Genomic DNA, 20,006 nt, shown 5'->3' on the forward strand with positions numbered 1-20,006 from the left:
TACTGTCATGCTGTCATTACGACCGTGAGCGACGGCACCATTTTAGACATGTTTTTCACCATGGGTTTATCCTTGTCGTTGAACAGCATCATTGGCAATGCTAACACTGTCCACCTTACAAATATTTTTTTTTAACTTTTAAGGGCCATTAGCATTTTAAATTCTATTTAAGTTTTTAAAGGACGTTTTGCTACAATTTTATTTTAACTTATTATAAAGTGTCAAAGGAAAATAAGTTTACTTTTTTGTCGGTTATTTGGGACAGATAGCCTAGTTGCTTTGCGCAATAAAACTCCAAAGAACCACAACAACCTACTTTGTATTGATTTCGTCGCTCTGAATAACCGCTTTAAGAAGCGTTGGAATATCCTGACATGGCTGCTTGTGGATAGCAATTTTCATGAAGTCTTAACATGTCCTGACTTGGCTGATTTGGGATAACATCATGTCCTAATTTGGCTTGTTCAGGATATGGACAGGATATTTGTCTCGCACAAATATTTTTTTATATTTTCTGCCTTTTTATTTATTTTTGAAGATATCTCAAAAGTTTACAACTTTAGATTTGCTTGTTTCAAAGTGAAAACTTACGCCAGGAAAATTACTTCAAAAGATTCTTTGTTTCCAACGAGAATATATATAGGTAGGTAATTTGGTAATTGTAGATTGTATTTATCAAGATGAGAAATTACACATTATTGTACAAAATTCGGTACTTTCTTGCATAAAATTGGCGTCTAGTTAGAAAGAAGTGGTTATATTTGAATACAGCAATTGTCAAACACATTTTTCAGTCGAATACAGGATATATTTTTATTAAATGATAAGAAAACAAAGAAGACATGGGAAAAAACAATTTTGGCTAATCACAAAACGAAAATGACTATTCAATTCATGTAAAGAAAAACTTAGCAATTTAAACATCAAATCATTGGTTAGCTACAACAATTCATCGCTTTGAAAGGCTGTAGAAAGTCTGAGAAAAGATGAGGCAGTAATATTAACCCTAACTGTAAAGGAAAGTCGTGGTCAACTTTCCAATGAAGTGTGACACTGGCCATAGCTGACCATCAGAACCGACTCCACACACTTTGCCAGGATTACAATTATGGATGCAGAACAATGGAAGAATTCCTGCGTGTTGTAGGATGCACTATTAAGTTGTAAATTAACGCTTTTAAATGGGTCATTGACTACTCTTCTAGTGATAAACTACGTGGTATTATATATTGTCATATATGATATGTTATTATATATCGCATATCCTATAATAGTATATAATGCTTATTTCTTGTAACATAAAATTTAAGAAATAAAGTAATAAACTCATCTAATGTATTTCTGTTATTATTTGCTCTGGTGAGACAACGTCCTGGATAGAGAAAACTTTATCCAGCCTTACTCTATTCTTCTGTAAAATAGCTTTCACGGATACTAAACATGTCTCAACTTGGCTGCTGCTTAATAGCAGATTTTGGAAGTTTTTACCGTGTTTTGACTTTGGTACTTTAGGTTTCACAGAGCCTCGCTGTTTCCTTGATTGGCTGCTTATGAACAATAGCTTTGATAAATGTGTTCTGACTTGGTTGATTAATAAAAAGCAGTTTCAAGGGATCTGAGCATGTCCTAACTTTGGTATCTCTGTTTATGTTAAAAGTCTGCTCCAAGAAATACCTAGAGACGCTGGTAAAATGACCATCCACCTACTGGAGATGAAACCAGCATCAAATCTTTTGTAACATAATCATACAATACAACATTCAAATACAACTAATGCAACAGGAATTAATACAAAATAACATTCAATGAAGTAGAGATTCATATCTAATTGAACATAAAAAAACAACTAATATAATAAAATATCACAGAAGATTTGCAGCCTAATATCGTATCTGATATCAGATTTCAGGTGAAAGAAACTAAAATAACCATTATAGTTGTGTCGCAATGTTAAAATTCCCAACGGCACGGTCTCGTATCTTCAACCTGTAAATCTCTCATGAAATATTTTGTTTGAAAGAACATGAAAACTCTCTTTTCTTTAATTTTAAAGAAAACTTAAGTAACACACAAAAATCACAGCCAGAATTTACAACATAAGACCAAATTCACAAAAAATAGAAATGTACCCTGCTGGGACAGAGGTGAGTCTTCAAACGTGCAATGCTTAAATCAGGGGTTTAATTCTCCTCATTGGACACAGCAGATAGCCCGATGTGGCTTTGCTACGCAATAACACACACACAATATGCTTAATTTTACAACGAGTGAGAGAAATATTTGGTATGATGCTAAAATATTTGTTTTATATAGAACAAAATTTCTCTTTTCATATTATTTTACAGATGTACCAGAGCCACTCTATAACGTTAGAATATCATTCACCAACAAATGTGATTTACATTTTTTATTAGTAGCTTCCACATGAATTCTGTATTTTTCGAAGTTTTACTAGTACATTTATAAGTGTATACATGTTTAAATATTAACATTATAAATAGAGAAAATAATCCCATCATGGAACCACATAATACATTTTACGATTTCAATAAAAAATATAAAATCCCTAAAATAAGCAAAACTTTATTACCCTTCTCTTTACAATAGCCGAGAAGCACATAAAAACAATCCCATCATAGTCAATGCAAGAGCTCATGCGCATATCTCTTTCAGTTCATAGTACAACAGGCCCGACATGGCCAGGTGGATTAAGTCGTGCGACTCGTAATCTCAGGATCGCGGGTTCACATTCCCGTCGCACCAAACATGCTCGCCTTTTCAGCCGTGGGGGCGTTATAATGTTACGGTCAATCCCACTATTCGTTTGTAAAAGAGTAGCCGAAGAGTTGGCGATGGGTAGTGATGACTAGCTGCCTTCTCTCTAGTCTTACACTGCTAAATTAGGGACGGCTAGCGCAGATAGCCCTCGAGTAGCTTTGTGCGAAATTCAAAAACAAACAACATATTAACTAATATTCACGGTGTTTTGCTTCCAAGAGACAAGATATTCAAGACATAAATATTGATGTTTAGATTATTATTGAAACCACGTTAAACAAGTATAATACTTGGATTATTGGATTTGCATAAATTAAACAGATAAATTAAATAGAAACTAACCTTATCTGCAACACAAATAACGATTGAATCAACAAATGAATTTATAACCATAGGTATTCACATGTCAAATAATAATAGTAAAACAAAAATATATTGTTCTCCTTTAAAAACAATAAACATAAATCTACTAAATAAACTAAGTCCATACAGTAAAAATTTAATAATAATTGGAGATATTTGGAGACAGTGAATTTTTTAAAAATAGTGACTGTAGAGGTATCAGGTTTTTGTATAAGCTCGTCACAAATAAGTAATAAGTGTTTAATTTGGTTTTGATGCGGATAGTGACAAGTTAGCAACAGCTCGTGTCTTGTATCTCGAACCCCATTATAATAAGCTTAAAAGAAAACAATAATTTAGTTAAAAAACAGCAAATTGGGATGAATGTAAGAACTTTTTAGATCACTTATTGCCAGAATCAACAGTAAATTTAGCAGAAACAAAAAATTTGCTATTGATGAGTACTATCAAACAATAAACTAGTAACTTACCAAAGCTGCTGAAAAAAACACCCAAACAGATGGCGACCTTTAAACAAATAATAACACAATAAAATAACTACACCTGAAAAGACAATTTGTGAATGCAAGAGACACATACATCAAAGTGCACATTAATACATTAAGAAATAAAAGAAGAAATTAAATACAACTATTAAAACAAAGCGGATGGGATAATTACTACTCAAAATTGAACGATCACAAGGATTCGAAGAATCTCCAGATACATCTGAAACAATTTAAAATTAATCAAGATAGATACAAAACGTATCCGATCTCAAATTATGAAAATAAAATAATATACAAAAGCAAACAAAACACCGATGTTTTTAAACATCTATAGCATATGACGAGCCAGATACGAATACACACTACTTGAATACACATTAAACAAAATAAACACATCTACACATCTAAAGTGAGGATAATATACGAATCATTCATTTTAGAAAGGATACTTAGAAATTGTTTGCTCATTCAACAGCACTATTTGTCCCTCAACGTTGGTTATATCTCACCCTCTTGTAAACTCAATGATCTTATGTTACTAAAGGAAAAAAACCCAGAGAATAAACCAAACAGTTATAGACCGATTAGTTTAACTACTTGTTTAGAAAGAATTGTTGAATTCTTGATCTCTCAAGAGATCAATTAAAATTACCTGAAGTTCAAAACTGCTTCAAGAAATGTTGTTAAAGAACTCTCCATTTAGTTAAACAACTGAAACTACAGTTGATAGTTTAAACCAAAATAAATTCATTGTCGGTTGTCTTTCCGATATTGAGAATAAACACATCACAGAAATAAAGAACAAAGTATGACAACGAGAAAACTATGTTAAAAGAATAACAGAATAGTGTTCACATTTTTCCTATTAAATGCTAAAAAAAGTTTTTTTTTAATTTTTATTTTCCCTTTTCTTATTTTCATCTTTCCAAGCTCTACTCAAGTTAGTGGTTAAGTCTAACAACGCAAAATGCATATTTTTTCTTTATGTTCATTGGCCTTAAGGTTTTGGCCAGCAGTGTATATAACTTTACAATATAGGTCTCGATCTTTGATGTGGGCATAATTAGCCCCTAGCATTGCTTTGTGCTTTAAAACTAAAAATAAGGAAGCTTATATCTAGCTCGAGATTGTTATTTCTTTGTATTATTTGACATTTTTATTCTAACTGTATTTTATACGTCTAATTGGTTTCAATAGTATAATTTTAATAATATATGTAGTTAACTATTTCTCTGCAATATTGAAATGTATATATTTCTTGCAAAGTTAAAAATTATACGAAATTTACATGTAGTTGAAAACTTGTTAATATTAAATTTTTCATGTTTAAGTAGCTTTATAGATCTCCAATAGATATTTAGTTGAAAGGTGGCGTAAATATTGCTGAAGGATGTTGTTGGTTTGATTGGAATACGTGTTTTTGTGTTAGTGAGAGTTAGGCTTAGGCAGTTGAATTGATTATTGTAATTTTTTGGTGTATTTGCTGACTACAAAACAAAGATTAAACTACATATCCGTTATATATATTTTACTAGCATTAAACGTAAAGTAATGCTGTAAGGCTTTATTCAGTAAAGCAACTAGAAATTTTGGAAATAATGTGTTGACTTAAGAATGTCAATAGGCTGAGTGTCTGGACAAACTTGGTTTTAGACGAAAGTGAACTTAGAAAAACTGAACTTCAGTCAGTTGTAATTTGAAAGAAGATGGGAGGAGGGGATTTGGTAAGTTATAAATATGAAAATAAAAAAGTTATGGTGTTGGTAGATGTACTGATTTCAAATTACATGGTTGATTATTAATATCCAAATCACTAGTTAAAACTGACTAGTTAGGCTTTTCTTGAAGTAATCTTCACCCTTAGTTTTAGTCTTTCTTTCCTTTTTCCTTCCAAAGAGTAAGAAAGGCCATTGCCTCATGTAATTATTGGAAGGATTTGAGAGGAAGTCTTATGGGATGATTCTTGGTATGGAATTGTATCTTCAGGTTATACCTTTTAAGGGATAGATTAAGATAACTTTTTTTTTTTAAATATAGCATTTGTTGACAAAGCTTTACCTAAAAAAACAATTAAAAAATAAATAAAGGTAAAAATGGTTATATATTTAGACAAATTCAACTCCCCCCCCCCCAGAACTTTAGTCTAAAGTTGTAATTATGAAACAGTTTATTAGTGATTCAGGAGTACCAGTATCTGTATATGACATGCTGTTGTCATGTTAACAGCTAAACGATGAATGAATAGATACTTGTGTTGTTGGACTGAAAAATATCGAAGTTTTTATTTAAAATTATGAATCTGTCAAGTTCCTGAAAAGTTTTGTTTTTACAAATATAAAGACATACAAAATAGGCTGCAGACTGTATAGTAAGTGTTGTTTGCAAGTATATTAATTATTTATTGTTTTGTTAACTTAAGTTTTAAAATCAATTAGATATACATCATGATACCAGCCTTAGATATTGGATTGCTGCAATGCTGTTAACTCGACCTTTCTTGGCATTGTAGTGCATTCCCTTATAGGTTTCGGCTCCATGGTGGGTGGTGTCAGTGGGCACTGAAATGTAGCGTCTTTATTATGGGTACCCTCATTTATGAAAAAATAAATAAAAATGAAAACATTGAAAAAAAACAGTTTATCAGAATATGATCACACATGGACAACTCTTCTGTACAGTCAACATTGCAGTTAGATTTTGTACCCTATTTTCTAATTATTGCAGTCAGATATTGTACCTTATTTTCTAATTATCTGTTCCTTCTCTGAGAAATACTTAGGGCAGATGTTCCCATTTTTTATTCAAAAGGGATTATAGGGGCATGCTGGCTCTCCTAAGTGAGTAAAGAAGTTGCACTGTAGAGACATTTTGGTGGAAACATCTTCACCACAACAAACCAAACTCCTCTTGAAATTGCACGATATTGTTGATATACCCATCATAGTTACTCCCAGAGGAGTTACAGTTGAGAGGGATTTGAAAAACATTCCTGAGTCAGAAATCGTTGCTGGTTTCTGCAGCCAAGGCATTTTAGCAATGCACCTTATCTCCACTCCCAAAGACAGAATTATGGTGTCTACTAATGTTCTGATATTGATGTTTACATCACCACATCCACCTGCCACAGTCAAAGCAGGTTATCTGAACTGTAAGATATGGCCATACATTTTTATGCTCTCAGATGTTTCCAGTGTCAATGGTTTGGTCACTCAAAAATATCATGATGTGGTCCTTTAACATGTGCTCGTTGTGGTGTCAAAGACCATAAAGCTTACGAGAGCAAACTAGATCCACATTATGTTGACTGTAGTTGTCCACACTCCCCTTACTCTATTTTTTACCCTAAATGGGTGGAGAAGAAAGAGGTGCAATGTTTGAAGACTATAAACAATACCTCCTACCCAGAGGTTCGGAAATTATTATCCCCAACTCCATGTTGTACATATGCTGCTGAATTCCATTTCACTGTCACAGTAGGAGTGCAGACTAACCTCTCAGTGCATCTAGCAGAGTCATTTGCAAAATATCTGTAGAATCTTTTGCATTCCATGATTAAAAGAGTTGACGAATCTACATCTACTTCCATCTCTGTCCATGCCACTCCTTCTAGTGACAGCCCTGCATCGCCAGGTGGTTAAGACATTTGACTCGTAATCCGAGAATAGTGGGTTTGAGTCCCTGTCACACCAAACATGCTCACCCTTTCAGACGTGGGGCCTTATAATGTAATGGTCAATCTCACTATTTGTTAGTAAAAGAGTAGCCCAAGAGTTGGCAGAGGGTGTTGATGACAAGCTGCCTTCCCTCTAGTCTTACACTGCTAAATTAAGGACGGCTAGTGCAGATAGCCCTCATGTAGCTTTGTGCGAAATTCAAAATCAAACAAACCTGTCTAGTGACTGCTTTAGCTCTGGGTTCAGATGTTTCCTCAGGTCCATGCTCTTTTGCAGTCATGAGAAGTAAAATTACCATTTGTTCATGCTCTCAGTTGCTGGAATCTTTGTCCATAGACAGAGACCTGCCTACACAACATGGGACAGGATCCATGGAGGTCAATAGACCTTTGCCCTATAAAGAAAAAAACATGGTCAAAAACAGAATGAAGGGGCTTGCTGCCCAATTCACCTCTACATAAATAAAAATGACCACTCTGATCCAGTGGAACTGTTGGTGTTTTCATTCAGATATGGATGATATTAAGGATTTGTTTGATTCTTACCATCCCATGTGTGTGTGTCTCTTTACAGGAAATGTTCCTGAAACCTGCTGATACAGTCACTCTTTGGCAGTTTTCTTTTGTACAGAAATGACAGGTTGTGTGATGAACAAGTGCATGGTGGGGTGGCATTGCTGGTTGATCAACATGTGCCCACCCTGTCTTTGCCACTTGATACACTCTTGGAGGCTGTAGCCATCCATGCTTCCTTGGATCATACCATCACTATTTGTTCTCTTTAACTGGCTCCTGAATAGACCTATGAGCAGTTACTGTTTCTCTTTTTAATCTCGAGGGATTTTAATAGACATAATTTGCTCTGAGGTGGTGCTGATATTAATTGGTGGAGTCATTCTACAGAGTATATGCTCTTGGATCAAAACCTATCTCACTTCAGTACTGATTCTTATACTTATTTCCATTCACTGTTCTCTATTCTGGGAGAGTGTAACCCATGGGGCAGTGATAATTTTCCTATAATTTTGAAAGAATCTGGCAGTGATTCATACCATTTGACCCACATGCCTCAATGGAAGTTGGACCAAGCCAACTGGCCCTTTTTCACTGCCCACTCAGAACTTCATCCTGCCATAGTCTGTAAACCATTGATAGATGATTGTATGGAAGCAGTGACTGACTGTATTGTCCAGGCAGCTGCTAAGTATATCCTTAAAATCTCGACGTTTTCCACAGTATCCTTGTCCTTGGTAGAATCCTGCCTGCCACATAGTAAGGAAAGCTCAAAAATGGGCTTGGGATACCTAGGAAAGGTATCCCACACTTTTAAACTGCATTGCATTGTAGCAGGCCCATGCATATGCTTAGCAAGTTAGACATCAAAGCCAGAAGGAATCTTGGACTAAATGCACCTCTAGCATCTCTTCTATGACCAGATCTAAAGGTCCAGAGAAGATGCTGATGCTGAGAGTGTTGCCCTTGGAGAAAGCTTTTCTTGTGTATCCAGCACTTTTGCTTCATTAGCATCAAGATATTGGCAGAGTGGTTGCCTCTTTCCTTTTGGGCTGATCATCTCTGATTATAATTGCTGCATTGTGCTGATAGAATTCAAGTTTGCTCTTCTTTGGTCTGGCAGTACGTCAGTCGGACCCAATGGTATTCATTATGAGATGTTGCATCATCTGTATCCTGCCTCTCTTGCTATTCTTTTGGTTATTTTTAATTAAATCTGGCAGGAGAATGTTTTTCCTGATGCTTGGTGCCATACCATTGTACTCTTTTTTTTTTTTTTTTTTCCAAACATGGGAAGGATACCAAAATTGCTCTGAGGAGCTGCCTCTGTAAGATCTTAGAAATGATAGTTAATGCTCATCTTGTTTGGTTCCTTGAATCAAACAACTCCTCTTATCCACTCAGTGTGGGTTCTAATGACAATGCTCCACCATGGACCACCTGATTTGACTTGAAATGTCAATCAGGAAAGCCTTTCTCAAGCGAAAACATCTTGTATCAGTATTCTTTGACATTGAGAAGGCTTATGATACTACATGGAGGTATGGCATATTGTGAGACCTACATTCATATGGATTGCATGACCATTTGCTCATTTTTATTAAAAATATTTTATTTGACAGGTGATTCCAAGCTTGTGTGGATTTGATACTTTCCTACAGGAACTTGGGGTCCCTCAGGGCTGTGTCTTGAGTGTTACACTTTTCATTATAAAGATTAATGCCCTTATTGGACAACACTCCCTACAGTTGCAATCAGTCTCTATGTTGACGACTTCCACATTTCGAACCAGTTGTCGAGCATGAGGTTTATTGAATGGCAGATACAGACTGCCCTCATTCGCTTACGGAAGTGGACCACAGCAAACAATTTTACCTTTTTTGTCTCCAAAATCATTTGCATGCACTTCTGACACCAATGGAGTATTCATCCAGATTCCAAGCTCTATCTTGGAGAAGTTGTGCTTTCCGTGGTCCCTCAGGCAAAGTTCTTGGGGCTTATCTTTGACTATAAGCCGACCTTTATTTCACACATCAAGCAGCTATGTGTCAAGTGTACAAGGGCACTGAACATTCTCCATATCCTCTCTTCCATGTCTTGGGGAGGAGATCAATGTTCTATGCTGAAAATATATCGTGCCCTTATTCCATCAAAACTGGAGTATGGGTTTATGGTCTATGGCTCTGCCAGGACCTTGGCCTTGAAGATGTTGGACCCTCTTCACCATTAAGGGCTTCAGCTCTGCACAGGGACCTTCTGCTCTTCCACAGTGAGGAGTTTGTATACTGAGTCTCATGAATCTCCTCTATATTTTCACCATTTGCAACCGTCTTTACTGAATGCTTCAAAAGTTTGTTCCTTACCACAGCATCCTACCTGGGATTGTGTTTTCCTTCCTCAGTGGGCTATGCTTTTTCAGAATAGACAGACTACCATTGTTCCTTTTGCACTTTGTTTCCAGGCACAGTTGGACGAATTTGGTCTGTCCTTGGATGATACAGCTATATCCACTGATCAGCCCATTCCACCAAGCCCCTAATTTGAAAAGAATTCTTACAAATTCAGAATTTAAGCAGTCAACCAAGGAAACTGGGGCCAAACGATGCAGTCACCCACGTTGTAAAATACGTGAACTCATTCAGGAAATCGAAGACTTAAAAATTCAGAAGTTCAGGAGAAACTTTTCATATCAACACATAGATGGACTGTACATAAAAAAATCTAATATATTGTATAAAATGTGCAGGTTGTGGATTGGATTATATTGGGCAGACCGGGGACCAATTAAATAACAGAATGACTATCCACAGACAACAGATAAATCACTGAGAACTGTGACAAATCATAATGAGTAAACATTTAGACCAATGTGCAAAGGAAAAACACCTGAAATTCAGTGTAATACCATTCTATAAGGTTGGAAAAGATTGTGAGCAAACCAGAAAAAACTATAGAGAAACATTTTATCTATAAATATAAGCCAGAATTAAATTAAATTCCTCTAAATTAGTGGTACGAACAATTTTATGAATGAAAACTTTACAAATCATGTGACTCTGATTCTGAAACAATCAAACACACTAATGTTCTGTATTTTCCCACCATTTATAATGCAGTGTGATTAGTGAATCATGAAATGCATAACTGCAAATAAACGACCTTAATACCATCATGTGAAGCTTTAATTTCTGTATCAAGTTTGTGATTAGTTCATTTTTACTTTGTGTGTGTTTTAATTATGTGTATATATATATGTTTTAATTGTTGCAAGTGTTTTCCACAGAAAGCTTCTTGCCCTAAAATCAAAGCTCCTTCTTCCTTGTATGTTTTGCAGAGTTTATGGTTTTCTTTCTGCATGATAAAGCTTCAAGTGAAAAGGCTAGGTAGTGTGAAAATGTTTAACAAGTTTTGGAGGAATTAAGCTTATACAAGTTATACAGTCATGTGAAAAAGTTAAGACATCCTATGAAAGCCTGTGTATTTTTGTAACATTTTTGGATATATAGATATTTAATCTCAATTTTAACAATACTGAAAGATTATAGGAATATAACTAAACAATTAAAACTGAAGAAAAGACTTTTCAAGATCTTCTGTAAATGTAATTCAACAAAAATGCATATTCTAACTGAGGAAAAAGTTTGGACACCCTACCTCCTAATAGCTAGTATTACCCCCTTTGGCTGAAATAACTGCAGTGAGACACTTCTTTTAGCCATCTACCAGTCTCTAACATTGGTCTGAAGAAAGTTTGCCCCACTCTTCAATGCAGAATTCTTTCAGCTGTGAGATGTTTGAGGGGTTTCTTGCATGTACAGCCCACTTCAAGTCACCCCACGGCATCTCAACGAGATTAAGATCTGGGCTTTGACCAGTATCTCTCTCAGTATTGTTAAAATTGAGATTAAATATCTATATTTCCAAAAATGTTACAAAAATACACAGGCTTTCATAGGGTGTCCTAACTTTTTCACATGACTGTATATAGTGCTTTCAGCATAGAATATTTCAGACCACTTTATATTACCAAATACAATCCTTCCCTTTCTGAAACATTTTTGAAGGAAAAATGGTGGATTGTTGTATGTTTAGTTTCTTTTGAAAAATTGTGGTTACAATTATGTTTCATGTATTTTATATGGTTCTTTCCACATTTTTAATTAATTAAGAAAGAGCCATTTTATGAATAATAAATATATTAATATGGTTGGAATTCTGATCACAACATTTGGACATTAAGGGAATATTTGGTGATTAAAGACTAACATTGTATATTCATCCTTGAGAAGAGGTAAAAATCAACACAGTATGTATACTTGTAGGGTACAGATTTGTTCTCCGTCCCCATGAGACTGTTTAAACCAGGAAAAAAAAATAATTGGCTAAACTTTTCCCCTTGATTCTCCTATAACATAATGGACCTAAACCTGGGGTTTTCCTGATCCTACTAGAATTCTACCATACTTTACCAATATTCTAAAGTATTCTTACATTATGTGGATTTTCCATTTATTGTTTTGGGAAAAAGATTGCTACAGCAGCACCATTAACATTTAAATTCAAACATGCCAAGTACAAGGTGTGTAGAAAATGTTCCATGTGTTGCTGCAGTCATGGTGGCAAAAGTATAGGAGAAAATTAAATGCAGAATGGGTTGTCAACCTGGTTCGTAGGTTCAGAAGACAAGAATGTTAGCAACACAATGAAATCATTTTGTGCTTTCAGAGTCTGTAACTGAATGAACCAAGGCTTGCTCATACATACCACAGATGTGTAATTAAAAATTGAATGAGCTACAGACAGGAGTTTCTATGAATTCTTCATATTATTCCCATTTTCTAAGCAGGGAAGTTTCAAAGAACACTTGGTGAAAAATGTCAATAAAAGATACTCCATATTCAATACAGATGGTTTCCTTTGTCAGTAGTATTTGCAACAATTTGAAAAATTTTCTTAGCAGATCTAAATCAATTTATGGACATGGTATCGATCAGTTACCAAAAATTGCACTAGTAAGAATGGGGTGTTGTACAACTTAAACTTTTATCCCATTTTCAGAATGTAAAAGACTGAAACATTATGGGATGTTGGCATCTGGGTGATATTTTATTAAAGTAAAAAGGTTAATTGTGAAATATGATACTTCTGTTATGTCACTTTCAGTCAGGTTCATTTTGTCCCCATAAAATATGCAATTACATTCATGGGGTGAACATAATATTGAAATCAGAAGTAAATCACCTAGTAAAGGGTTCCAAAACTGATATACAGATCATATATGGAAATGTTTAATGAAACAGTTTGTAGAGATCATTTTTTAAATTGGTAAGTTCTTTGACTCAGTGATGTGAAACCTTTGACTGTTGTGGACTATTCAACTGTGATTTGATGAATGATTTGTTTCTGATTTCTGCCATTTATACAATCAATCCAGATTTGTGGAATGATTACAGAAACAAAATGGTTGTGAATCAAATGGTGAAATGTCATTTGGGTAATGAAGCAGTATGCTGTAGTGGTGATTACTCAGATAATCATGCTTTGAATAAAAGTAAACTAAAACAAAACTTGCCAGACTTGTCAAATTCCCTTTGCTTTTATGGATTATTTGTAGGAAAACGTTCTTACAGATCAACATCGTATGCTTAATGATATTTGTAACAAAATGAATTTGTATGTGGGTCATCAGATTGGTGTACTCAGTCAGTGGGTAGAATAATTTCCAAGATAAAGTAAAAACTACTTTAAGAGAAACAGTACAATGTAGAGTAGTATTTAATGGTGTATAAGATGAAACTCACCCTGTTATATTATGAGAAAAGTATAGAGCATTTTGAAAAATATGAATTGAGTTGGTATGGTACAATGGTCCATATACTTTCAACTGTGAATGTAGATGCAGATGTTACAAATGGAAGGCGACTGGCTGACTTTGATTTTATATATATATAAAAATTTGAAGCAGGGTTATTTTGGTGTACTCTCAGTTTTGAAAGCTATACTTGTACAGCTGCACAAAGATTTTCTGCATATCGAAAAGGTAATTATCTAAAGATTTATCATATGCATGAGCTTGTTGAAATATCATGATTAAACAGATACACAGGATCATGAGAGTTTCATTGATGTTCATTTTGTTTGTGCAATGGCCCATGTTTTTAGATATGTGGGAACTAAGTTTATATCTCCAATACAATACAATTTTTGAGTGCAATGAAAGGTTTAGGAAATGATGTCCCATTGTTGCATACACTCGATTGTGAACAGAAAGCAGTTTTTTTAGAAAGCTAATAAAAAATCAAGTTCTTAAAGACATCCTTTACTGAGTAAAGTGATATAATTTTGTATGGTGATGGAAAGGCTCATGTCAAAGAATACTTCAGTTTCCCATGACTTACAAGGGTTCATTTACAACCAGATGTGGTGGAACCTCAAAGTATTGCTGAAAATGGATCCAAAATGAAAGTTCAACATGAAGAGAAAGTCAAACAAGAGGATGAACTTCTAGATCAGATTGAACCTGAAGTTAAGATGACTGATGCTGATGGTATAACAGTTGCTAATGAGCAATGTATCCATGGAAATTATTTCGTTCTTGATATGTAGAAAATATGTGAAGAAATTGAGGATGAAGACCTTGAATTTACTGATGGGAGTGATACCAACAATGAGATTTTACGATGAATGTGATGTCATTGACGATGAGATAATTGAAGCAAGTGATAAAGAGGGTATATTGCTACCCCAGGAAATTATTACTTTTTGTATAAAAGTTGCAATAGTTCCATCATTCGAAGTACAATGCTGATGTCTACAGTGGAAGAAACTCCAGATGTTGTGCCCATTGATGATACTATTTGTACAGTTTTCAATAGGAAATTCTCCTCACTGGCATTTTGTGAAAATCATAAATGCAAAGGACCACCGGGTCAACATGATTTCATATCATTTTTAGTGTTAGAGGTTAACTGGATAGAAGATCTGTTGAATTTATTCAATGTATCAATAATGGTAATTCAGGTAATATTTTTGTTCTTGATCCTGAAAAATGTTATGAACCTTTTCAGAAAGGTTGAATGGTAAGGCCTGTAAAAGGAGAAACTTATGGATATTCATCATTAATGGAAATATAAGTGATAAAAAGAAATGGATCCTGGTAACATGCTTGAGGAGTTGAAGTACCCCTCTACAATAAATCTACCACCTGAGAGCAAAATTTGTTCAGCAGTCAGTACCTTCATAGTAAAAGAAAAAAAGAACAGCCAGTGGCCATCTTTCAACTTGTATATGTTTGCCAGATATGCTTTCAAACATGACAAACAATATTCTTGATGCAAATGAAAACATTGTAGGAAGGGCATGCTATGCAGTGGTCTTGGAAAGATATGAGATGATAAAGTAGGCAAGCTTCACCAAAGAGTTCTTTGATCAGAAGAAAATAATAAAGAGGATCAGCCAAATCAAAAAGAAGAAAGGAAGGCACGCAGGTGAGGAAGAAGTCCAAAGAGATGTTTCATCATGGATTCTGTACTTGTACTCTGAGTGAAATTGTCAACTATCTGTTCAGAACAGAATGTTAAACAGTATATCGTTTGATAGATGAAAACCTTGACTTTTTTTATTATAGGTAATATATAAAAAAGAAAGAGAAAACTATTAAGTGATCTTATAAAAGAGGATGTGATCAGTGGGTGTGGCAGGATTGGTTGATCTTCTATTCAATGGTTCTGTAACAAAACAGAACTGAAGGTTATAAAAGTTATAGCTTCTCTGAGCAATTTATGTTTAATTTCTTACATTTCGAGGCGACGGTGGATAAAAGTGAGATAATAAGATGCCTGGAGAAAATATGTCGGGTGCCACACACGAGGGGAAATTCAGGAATTTTTTAAATATTGCTTTGTAGAATTAAGAACTTAAATCTTATATGTTATTTAAGTATAATGAATATTAGTTAAGATTTTATGTTATACAAATTGTTATAACTCAAAGAAATAGTAGTTTAATAAAATTTTGTATGTAAGACATTGAAACTTTGTGTGAAGGATACCAATGCAAGAGAGTTGATGTTTGAATGAATACAGTATAATTACAAAGAATTCCTTCTTATATGCAAGTATGTTTAGAGTAATCCTGTTGTAATTAATGTTTCATATACATACAGCCTAATTACAGAAAATGTTTTCTTATGTACGAGTACATTGAAAACAATCCTGTTGTAATTTATGTTTGAAATATATACGTTCTAATTACAGAGATTTTTTTTATATAAAGTAGTACATGAAGAAGTATTATTATAATTATTATTTAAAATATATGCACATTTTCTTGTTTGAGAAAATATTTTTAATGCTAAATTGAATAAGTGAGTAGAAATTAGAATTAATTAAATGGTATCCTATGGTACACTCATAACATTTCAGTGTAACATTCAATATAATACTGTTATTTTTATGTGATGTATGTTGATAGTAAAATGATGGTTTTTCAGAATTTGAAAAAGTCATGGCATCCATCAACACTTAGGAACATTGAAAGGGTTTGGAAAGCTGAACAACAGCATGAAGCAGAACAAAAGAAAATTGAACAGCTTCAGAAAGAGCTGGAAGAAGAAAGAGGTAAAGAGGAGATTCAACAGTTTGCTGAGGAAACAGGAGTCATAAAGTAAGTCTTTTCTAGTAGAGAAGGTGATTTTACATTTCTTTAAAACGTTTTACATATTGTTTTGTTACAATTTAAATAGTTGAACAAGTAAATGTCCTAGTTGTTCTGAGTGCATTGTTTACTTCTAGTTTGATTATTAACTCTGGTAAGATTTGTTTGTGATTCACAAGACTACTATTTAAATCAGCTTTAGAATACATTGATTTTTATAATTATGTTAATCAGGTAGTGGGACTGGAATTGAGTACTTTGTTTTCTTAAAACCTTGCTACATGTATTTAATAACAAAAGTAAAACTGATATTGTTTTTTTGGCACTTGTGTGTAATGTTCAAATAGTAGATTAATAACACAATGTTAAAGCTATAAACAGTTAAAACATTTTCGATTCAGGCCAATTGATGGTCTCTAAAACATGGACTCTCCTTGTTTCAGTTATAACATGTTAAATGTTGAAATATGTGGAGTCCATATTTTAGAAGCAACAGACTGGCTGGCATTAAAAATGGTTTGTAACTGTGTATCAGTTGCATTTTTATGATAATGGAATATCTATATAAAGGTAGTGAATATATCAATAGGTTCTGTTCAAGTTAGCTACATGGATGAGAAACAAGAATATACCTGGAGTCTCATTAATTAAATATACTGTTCAAACCAATAAAATGTGATTTAAAGTTTAGTTGTTAGTGAGAAGTTGTAATTAGTGACTCATTATTTCCTTTAGGTTATCATACTATGTAATGTTATGGTATAAGTACCTAATGCAGGAATACATTTAGAAACCTATAGACCTCAAATGTGTGATATAAATTATATAACCTGTAGCTGTTTTTTTTCCATATTCATCTTTATTTGTCCATTTGTAATTCAAAACCATAAATATATAAAAATTAACATTTTAAGAACTATCTGCAGTGTCTTACAAGTTATTGTCTGATTTCTAATGCTTCATAAAACTTTGGCATTCAAACCACAACATTTAAAGTTTTATATTGCATATATAAAGATAACTTCAGAGGATACTTTGTTTTTTATCTTGCAGTCCAGCTGATGGGTTCTGTTAATGAATGACATCTTGTGGGACACAAACAATAGATCTCTAATACTGTTGTATGCAACTTCTAATTTTTAGTTATAAATTAAGAGGAATATGGAAAAATTTTCAGCATACTTATAATAGTTGATCAATTTTGAATATTTGTTTTAAGTCAGGATATCCTACAAGTATACAGTGTAATTGATTGTTAATGTCAATCTTGTGTTAGGTTATCCTAGAAGTATACAGTGTAATTGATTGATAATGTTTGTTTTGTATTAGGATATACTGTGTAATTGATTGATAATGTTTGTTTTGTATTAGGGTATACTGTGTAATTGATTGATAATGTTTGTTTTGTATTAGGATATACTGTGTAACTGATTGTTAATGTCTGTCTTGTGTTAGGTTGTCCTACATGTATACAGTGTAATTGATTGGTAATGTCTATTTTGTGTTATGTCCAACATAGTCATCACTTTCCATATGTGGCAAAATATCTATTGATCTTTAGTGAATTGGTGTTTTACTTCTATCCCCTATTTTTAAAATGCAATTAGTTTTATTAGTTAATAATTGAAAATATTACTGTGTATTTTTCTTCCCCTCTATATCTGTAAAAACAGTTTTTTTTTGTTTTTGTGATGGCGAAAATGTTAATACATTCTCCACAGTTTTGAAGATTATGAAGAAAGGTGTTTGACACTGCTGTTGTTTGCTCTGCAATTATTACCACTGATTGATACTGATGAACTTGTTTGTTCTACAACTATTACCACTACTGTGTTATCTTTGGTTATTTTAATCACAGAATGTACCAGAAGGAGAGATTCTAATTAATTTGTCATTTGTTACCAATGTAATTTTAAGTACTATGTTTTTAATTGCTATAATATTTGATTCTGAAATAACTGCCCTTGAAGGAAAAAACAGGATCGATTAGATTGGATGTACCAAGGTCCAGCAGGTCTCGTTAATCGGGAGGATTATTTACTGGGTCGACACATTGACAAAACATTTGATATGTTGCAACAAGCAGAAGAGGAGAAAGAAGCAGAAAACATAAATGGTGAGAACACTAAACTACTTTGACAATCTTAACAGGAAAAGGATGAAGAACTGCAGAGGAGCTAATAAAAAGTTTTGTTTTTTCTTAAAATGTAACAGAAGAAAACTATAAATAGTCCAGGTAATCTGAAATAATGGCACCTTTATGAAAACTGTACTCGTGTTGTAAAGAAAACTTAGGAATATTTTGTATTAATACATGGTTATAATTTTCTGTATCCCCATATTATTGTGAAAGTTTCAGGGAATGTTGCATAAGCTCTACTTTTACCCTATAATTTAAATGTTTCTTGTTTATAGGAATGTGGTTAACTTCATGACATTCTTTGATTCAACTCATTCAAAGTTTCTGTAATTTAGTTGAAGACCTTACTTCCGTAATGTACCTGTAATATTTATTGGCACATGTATATAATGTTAATATAATATTATAATAACATTAGAATATGTACACAACAAAAAAACATTTTAATTGAGGTCAATATGTGACCACTAAAGATTTGATTCTATGTGTTATAACATTACAGTGTCATTTTCATGAACCACGTTAATAAGTATCTGTATTTTACACTTGTGTTCACAAAATTTTGAAAATTTATATTAAGCAAGAAGACTTAAAAATAAGTTATTAATGAAAGGTGTATCAATTGGAAGATGATTTAACCCAAACATTGTAGGTAGAGCTGTTAAGAAATTCAGTAGTGTGGTAATGACTAATCAATGTATTATTTTATATATGTAAAAATGGGTGGTATGGGTTGAGATGTAGAGGAGTGAACAACGTTTCGACCTTCTTCGGTCATCGTCAGGTTCACAAAGAAAGAAAGAGGTAACTGACTAATAGCTGACCACATGTTTGAAGGGGGTTGTGTAATTGAGTGTAGGAATATAGAGGGCATGCTTAGATGTTTGATTATATTAATATAGGTATATTAATTTATAATATTTTTTGTGAACCTGACAATGACCAAGAAAAGGTCAAAACGTTGTTCGCTCCTCTACATAAAAAAAACAACTCAACCCATACCAGCTGTTTTAACATATATATTTTTCTCTACAAATGGGTTTTCTCATCATCATGGATTAATGTATTATTTTAAAACCCATTTATGAGAAGATTAAAATGGAAGCTTTAATTTTACCATAATGGTGTATTTAAAGTGTTTATAAAACAAGTATTCAATTTTATATTTAAACCAATTAATAAAATAAAGCAAATTTTAGGTAATACAGTAGTTAATGTATGGTTAATGGAAGAAACCGTAATCTATAAAATTAAAATGAATGTGAAAATATTTATATTGGACAGACTAACTGAAATTTAAATTATCATTTAATGGAACATAGAGGATATCTAAGAAATAAAACTGAAAGTTCAATCATAGTAGAACATGTTCATGAAACACAACCTACAGTATTCT

The 20,006-nt window shown here is 33.3% G+C and overlaps 1 protein-coding gene across 2 annotated transcripts in view; it reads left to right on the forward strand.

The window, feature by feature from the left end:
- Positions 1–4,587: 4,587 nt before the first annotated feature.
- The window catches only part of LOC143228368 (uncharacterized), a 33,223-nt gene continuing 17,804 nt past the window's right edge, over positions 4,588–20,006 (forward strand). For both annotated transcript variants that reach the window (XR_013015337.1, XM_076459662.1), the window contains exons 1-3: positions 4,588–5,353; positions 16,307–16,479; positions 18,441–18,586. Coding sequence is in view for 1 of the 2 variants with exons in the window: in XM_076459662.1 (XP_076315777.1) it covers positions 5,336–5,353; positions 16,307–16,479; positions 18,441–18,586 (337 nt within the window). In the remaining variant the exon portion in view is untranslated. The remainder of the gene's footprint in view (positions 5,354–16,306; positions 16,480–18,440; positions 18,587–20,006) is intronic.

Source organism: Tachypleus tridentatus, chromosome 1 (genome assembly GCF_004210375.1).
Source record: "Tachypleus tridentatus isolate NWPU-2018 chromosome 1, ASM421037v1, whole genome shotgun sequence".
NCBI lineage: Eukaryota > Metazoa > Arthropoda > Merostomata > Xiphosura > Limulidae > Tachypleus > Tachypleus tridentatus.